The sequence below is a fragment of the Scomber scombrus genome, chromosome 7, assembly GCF_963691925.1.
Source record: "Scomber scombrus chromosome 7, fScoSco1.1, whole genome shotgun sequence".
Taxonomy (NCBI): Eukaryota; Metazoa; Chordata; class Actinopteri; order Scombriformes; family Scombridae; genus Scomber; species Scomber scombrus.
This window is the reverse complement of record NC_084976.1, coordinates 8,156,879-8,163,838: the sequence shown is the minus strand read 5'-3', so window position 1 is coordinate 8,163,838 and position 6,960 is coordinate 8,156,879. Positions and strand designations below refer to the sequence as shown.

Sequence of the window (6,960 nt, the reverse complement as noted above, 5' to 3'; positions counted from 1 at the left end):
CTGACACCCTCATTGTCCTCATATTATCTTCACGCAGATTTCTCAAAGCTAAAGACCCTTTAACATCACCTCTTCTGACCTTCGCCTTACTTTTCCTTTAGTGTCTTCTTTTCTGATGTGACTCATACGTTGTTTGTTTGACCCCTCTATCTCTTGTTTCGGGGCCTCAAGGCTGTGTTTGGGTTTAGCACTGCAGCATACACATGGTGCTCAGAGGTAATCATGTGGGTAACCTCTCAGCTTCGTCTACAGGGTGCAAAAGAATGAAAACAAAGGGCGGGGTTAACTCACCATCTCAATATAGTACGTTTCTATGTTCTGTTTATTATATTACTGATACTATAGCACTTTGAGTTTCACTATGAATGAAAAGTGTGGTACAAATGAAATATATAATTATTATCATTATGTTTGTGTATGTAGTAAAACAATCGTAATCCTGCAGCATGCAGTTTTTTAAGTAACTGAGTTGAACTAAGTGAACCGGCTGACCTGATGGTGATGGGGAGTTGCCCTCCCCTGTTGTCACAAACTGTAGATCAGATCCCAAAGCAGCTATGGAGCTCCTTGGACGAATGCAGCGGTCACCTGAGAAACTCCTGCGGAGTAATGCCTAAAGACAAGATAGGTAATTACTGTCAGGCCAATTACAGTCAGAAGTCTCCATGGTAAAATATTCTTGATTGCTTTTGTAAAGTAGCTAAAATTCCAGAAAACTAAATTTTAGGATTTAACTACTGTCCTTGTATCACTCACTTTATAAAGAATAATTATACATTTTGACCAGTAAAGCTAATGTGAAGATGAAGCTTTGCAGTTAGAAGAGTGGAATCAGAAAAATATGTGCTTCTTGTAAATTAAAAGTGGTGAAAGTACAGCAACAAAGACAGATTGGCCAAAAAATGTAAAATAGCACAGATGCCAGCAGAGGCTGCAAATCTTTTGATTTTTGATATTAAAATGTCACAGTTGATCCTCACAAAGCACATAGCAGCCAAGTGTTATAAAATATAGTTTATAGCTTGCCTTGCGGGTCATGGGGCTGGTAGGGGCAGAGGCACTGCTGTACAGGCTGAGGCTTGAGTTAGATCTGCTGACAGTCAAACCCTTGGAGGTACTTCCTGCTGGAGACAAGTACTTCTCCTTGATCTTCAGGTTGGTCCGACCTTTTACTGTTGTTGACACAGCGGGGGAATTTAACAGAACACTGTAAAACTTGTAATTTATAGTTGCCACACCTCTAATAACAGCCAGGAGACACTATGTATAAATAATTAAAGGAGGTTGGAGATAAAAGTCTGTAAAAATGCCTTCAAATGGTGGAAAATGTTCATGGAAAATACTTTTTTTTTTTTAGCAGAAACAGATATTGAATTTAGGGGAACATGCTAAAATGTGTTTATAGATGCATCCATCAAGATTATTAGTATATTCTATCACTTTTTAAGCATTATTACTGAGCACTTTTTTCTTTACAGTGAATGATAACTTATCCTTACAAAAGTGTTAAGTGTGCTATTGAGAACAGTATAGTTAGGTGTGGTGTATTAACCTCTGCAGGGATCATTTTTGACCAGGAACTCATCTAAAGCAGTCCAGCCTCCTCCCACTCTGACCATCAGCGTGCTCCGCAGGATCCGAACCATCCGCAACTGTTGTGAATCTCCAAACTGCAGAAAACAGATGATATTTTAAGTCAGGGTGATATTTTGGGATTTTTTTGAGGACCTCTCTGTTTTGACACCACACCATCAAGACATCACTAAAGTTTCCATATTTTGTCTCTAGGGCATGCTTATTCCAATTACCTAGGCCTTTTATTTTTATCCAGACTAACCAGAAATGTGAAATGTATCGCTTTCTGTGTGGCTGTCTGTGAGGATTCTGTGAGGTGTTTCGAGCAGAAAATATAAACGCTGATCAATATCTATAAAAATGACTCACCCTGTATCTATTGGCACTTATTTGCTCCACTTGGAACCTCTTAGGACAGTTGCACTGAGATACCTGTCGGCTCACCTAAAGAAGACACAATATTAATAATAATAAAAAGTGCCAAAATAAATAAATCCTTCTAATGTATCCTTATGCAACAACTGTTCATACCTCTTCATTGATTTGATCTGCGTCCAGTGTTTTCCTGTAGGGATCTCTGCTTGGGTGGAGCGCACTCACAAACTCATAATAGTCGATGAAGCCATCGCTATTCATGTCAAAGATGTTTGCCACCGCATTCATCTCTAGAGAGTTGGTGGGAAATTCTGCAGTGGAGAGGTCCAAAGGTCCAGTATGAAACTTAATTACTTAGACATAACATGGCATATTTGATTTAAAAAAGTAAATAATATAGAGAACAGTATCAATATTAAACACTGAAAACATATTTATTTAATTGATGTTAGTCGTGTGAAATTAACATTTCACCAAACTAATAAGTCATTTCAGATGCTGTCTTTTACATTTCATAATCAAACTGTAAAATACAATAGGGAGTCTCACTTGAAGCGAGGACGTAGTCCGCAAACTCCTTCTGGCTGATTCGTCCATCCTGGTCGCGGTCGATGCTGCGGAACACATCTAAGATCCTAGACTTCAAGTGACTGATCCACTGAATGTATCGCTTTCGCCACATATTGAAGTCAAAGTTTGCAAATTCTTCCATCTGTCCAGAAATTAAAAATATCACGGTATTCATGTTAGTTATTGCATCAAATTAAGTTTTATAGAACTAGATTTCGAAGAAAACATAATCATAATCATTTGTCCACTACTTTGGCCACCTCTAATAACACTATAACTCTTAAAATTTCCATGCTGACATTTTTAAGGAACAATAACCTCTTTGAGTGTTTGCTGGTGTTGTTCCAGACGGCTTTGTCGAGCCACAGCCAGCAGCCAAAGTTTCTGCCAGCGACTGACCAGCTGACTGAGCTGTGGGGTCTGGGGGTCGAGATGCTCCAGGGGAACCGGTGCAGCGGGCTGCAGCTTCAGAGTGCTTCTCCTCTCTGAATGGAGAAACAAGAACATCAGAGTCTGGGATCAGCTCAGTCAAGTGATTTCTGCTGCTGCTGTCATCAAGCTGTCAGTTCTTATATCATAATAATGATTTTTTTGGCACATATTGATGGAACATAAACTATATTGTTAGCAGCGTCCTCCATGGTGTCTTACTTGTGAGAGGCCGCTTGCTGGGGGATATGTGCTGTTTAGAAATGCTCTTGTGTTTGCAGGACTTGGTAGCATGTTCAACCTCTGGGAACTTTTTATTCAACTCCTCCATGAATACCTGCAGAGTGGAATGATCAGTGTTAGCATGGCATGTAAACCCACACATCCTTAGAGCACAGAAGGATTGTATTATAGAGAAATCATACCCTGTGCTGCTCAATGAGTTCTTGGTTCTGCTCCATGGTCTCAGGTAGTGGCTCTTGGTCTCTGAGGGTGAGGGCTTCATCTGCAGAGGAGATCCAGTCCAACAACCTCTGGACTTCCTCTCTCTCCGCCTCCAGTGCTGACAAGCTGTTCTGGATCTTTTGGCCCTGCTGCTGGGCCCATGTCTGAACCTAACTCAGGAAAACAACAGGGAGCGGTAGAAAATTACACCTCTGGTCACGCCTGGATGTTCTGAAATGTTGATAGTGTTTTACTGTTTGTAAATTACTATTGAAACAGTGTCTTGCTGTCTAATACTTTCTTTTGTCTATATACTTTCATTTATCTAATTTACCTAATTTATAACAGCTATCAGTTTCATAAATACGCTTAAAAAAATTAAGTATCTTATTCCTAGTGAGATAATATTTGTTATTGTTTATAAAAAGCACTCACCTCTTCATAGCGGGTCTTGGTGACACTCATCCAAGATTTGAGGGTGATTATGGAATCTGGGTGACAGCAGGCCAGGATCTCTTCACCCAGACTTCGGATGTTCTGTAATTCCACAACCTGAGCCTGCAAGGCAGCCATTGACTCCTACAGACAAAGGATTAATTCAGCTTTTTGTTGCTAACTTAAATAACAACATTTATGATGATGCTTGGAAATGAAAATAAAATGTGGTGTGTGTTATTTATTTCTTTATTATGGGTGTTTTAAACAGCTTGTAGTGAAACAACAATGTGGCCCAATGGTAAAATCAACAAGTTAAAAGGGTTCAAGCATGAGTGTCAACAAATATCCACCCAGCCTCACTGCCCTTGACGCAGATACTGAATCCTTATCAGCACCAGGATGTTGTTTTGTAACCCTGACCCTGACATTTGACCTAAACTGAAGCAGATAAGATGAGAAAAAATGAATTTCCCTATAGGGAGTGATAAAGTATCATGTTATACTGACCTCGTGTTGTTTGCGAAAAGCAAGTAAACTCTCCTCATCGTCCGGTATCACCCCATATTTCAGTACTCTCTCTGCCTCAGTGAGGCGCTCCATGAAGGAGTGGACAAGGCCATCGAACTTCTCAGCCTAGGAAGAACAAAAAACAAAGATAAGAGTTAAGTAAGGGTTAACCTTACCTTTATTAACAGCCAGATATTAGCTAATCAACTGTTACACAAAAGATCAAATTTAAAGCCACTGTCAGAACACTTTATTGCGTATTAGACAGCTTTATTCCAAAAATGTGTATATACTATATAGGTCATCTATTATTTGTGGACTACCTGCTGAAGTGCAACCTCCAGCCTGTCCTGCTTGCTGACTGACAGCTTGCACACAGCCTCCCAGCGGCCCTCCAGTTCATCCATCTGCTCCTGCAGCCAGTGAGCATCAGCTGTGCTGCTCCTAGTCAGATCCCTCACAGACCGCTTCAGGGTCCTAATGCACCCGGCTCGCTTCCCCAACTCCTTTTGGAATGCCTAAGAGACAGAAAATAAGCTGAGAACTTGCACGTACCTGATGACACTGTTAAGAAACTGCTACAAAAATATACATAAATTGGTGTAACAAACAGAAACTTAACATCAATAAATAATCACAGTAGTATTATTACTATAAGCAAATGAGACCATCATTGTGAGAGTGGGGTATGAAATACTGTATATGCAGAATGTACAGTATATAGTATGTATATGGTAAGTGTTCAACATTGTGAATTGTCAGGGTACATGATGGGTGTACCTTATGTTTGTCAATAAGATTGTTGACCATATCCTTGTCTCCACTGACAGGAACATCCTCAGCTAGCTGTGGCTCTGCTCGATACAGCCAGTCATTCAGGGCCTGGAGAGCATCAGTGAATCTGCCTGAGAACAGCAGTGCTTCTTCCAGCTTATGTTGTCTGCAGAAGGAAAACACACACAAATTTTGGATCATTTTCAAATTATTTTACACTTAAGAGACATTTTTATGTGCACCTGCCAACACTAAATAGAGCTCCATACCTCTCCATAGACTTGCCACTGATAGTGTCCCAAGTGTCTTTGAGTTCAGCCAGGAGGTTTTCCACATGCTGTCTATCATGGCTGGTTTGAGCTCTTTCATGAAGGCTGCGGCCACTCTTCAGCGTAGCCTCGTACATGGGCCTCTTTGATCTCAGCAGTTTCTGGAACTCCTAATTACGAAACCAGTGATCAGCATCTGACGCATTCACAAATATAAAAGCATATAGCCAAGTTTTCATTACTGCTATGCCTACTGCACCTTCTGTTCATTCAGTTGTTGTTTAATATCCTCATGGGTCACTGCAATCTCTTTATGTGTGTCTAATGTTTGTTCCACCTCTGTCATCCAGTCCACTAGTAGGCGCCAAGATTCATTGAACTGAAGAATGTGAAATAAAGACAGGTTTTACGCAAAAGTTTATCAGAGAAGCACAAGTCGTAACTAAAGTACATGTACAGTTTGAAAAGGATGGTGAAGGTCATCCATTGAGATTGGAGATTATGTAGTTTTATACCTGCTTGGCATTCTTTTTGACCTCCTCTAGCATTCTGCCTCTTTCTGAAGCGCGTTGTTGTAGCTTTTTGAAGCGATCCTGGACCGTCATGATTAGGTTATGAATGACATCGCAGTCTTCTTTCCTGCTCATTTCTGTTAGTCTGCGGCCTGCATTCTCCACTGTTATCTTCTTCTCACCGTAAACGTTCACCTCATTCACCAGTGTCTGTACAAACAAAGTATTTAATGAATACAAAATAAATACTTCCAAATGTTCAGGCAGAAAGAGATTCCCCCCAAACCTACTCTGTGATCCTGCAGCTGAGTACAAACTGTGTCCAGAACAAAGCTGGGAGCAGGAAGAAGTCCAATTGACTCCTCACACTTGGTCATCTTAGTGAGAAGTTCCTGGACATTGCTGTGGAACTCCTTGGCCAGACTCAATCCTTTGGTAAGCTTTGCCTATGGAAACAGCAAGTCATGTATTATAATTTGCTCTGCTGATGACAAAAACAGACTGGAGCTGAATAACAAACTTAATAGAAGTCACACATGATGAAAATCAAGAGTTAAATAACCTTTCGTTCCTGTACTTTGCTGTAAACAGACGCCCATTTCTGTTCAAGAATACACATGCTGTGTTCAGTGCTCGAGCCCCGCATAACATTGCTTCTTTCCAGCATCCTATGTATGGCATTCTTCACATCTGTGTAGGAGTGGAGCTTTGACTCCATCTCGTTGCACAATTCCTGTTATGGGTGAGAGGAGTCAAGAAAATTGGTTTATAGAGAGGAAACAATTTTTAGCTGGGGTAAACTTTAAACATTTATTGTGTGAATTTTTGATCTTTACAGTTAAAAGTCTGATGGGTCTCACCAAGTGTGCGTTGAGCCTTTCAGCAGTAGAGTCCGGCATACCCCACATGGTTTTGAAGGAGGACAGTCTCAGGTCTGTGTTCTCCAGCCACTGTAGAAGGTCCTGAATCTCCATTGTAACATCTTGCACCTGCATTAAAATAATAGAATGAGTGTAAAAAGAAAGAGTGTAAAATCTGCTATGGTGGGAAATGTGTCAGTTCACTAA

At 40.5% G+C, this 6,960-nt stretch overlaps 1 protein-coding gene across 1 annotated transcript; it reads right to left on the bottom strand.

Moving 5' to 3' along the window:
* Positions 1–220: 220 nt before the first annotated feature.
* Positions 221–6,606, bottom strand: macf1b (microtubule actin crosslinking factor 1b). Its single transcript, XM_062422422.1, has 19 exons — positions 6,456–6,606; positions 6,184–6,339; positions 5,897–6,103; positions 5,641–5,760; positions 5,382–5,551; positions 5,119–5,278; positions 4,662–4,856; positions 4,339–4,464; positions 3,829–3,972; positions 3,375–3,563; positions 3,172–3,286; positions 2,839–3,005; positions 2,500–2,662; positions 2,107–2,261; positions 1,945–2,019; positions 1,553–1,670; positions 1,027–1,172; positions 493–613; positions 221–246 (listed from the first exon to the last, which is right to left on the bottom strand). Exons 1-19 carry the CDS (start codon positions 6,558–6,560, stop codon positions 221–223), a joined length of 2,658 nt encoding a protein of 885 aa, XP_062278406.1. The 5' UTR covers positions 6,561–6,606.
* Between the last annotated feature and the right edge of the window lie 354 nt (positions 6,607–6,960).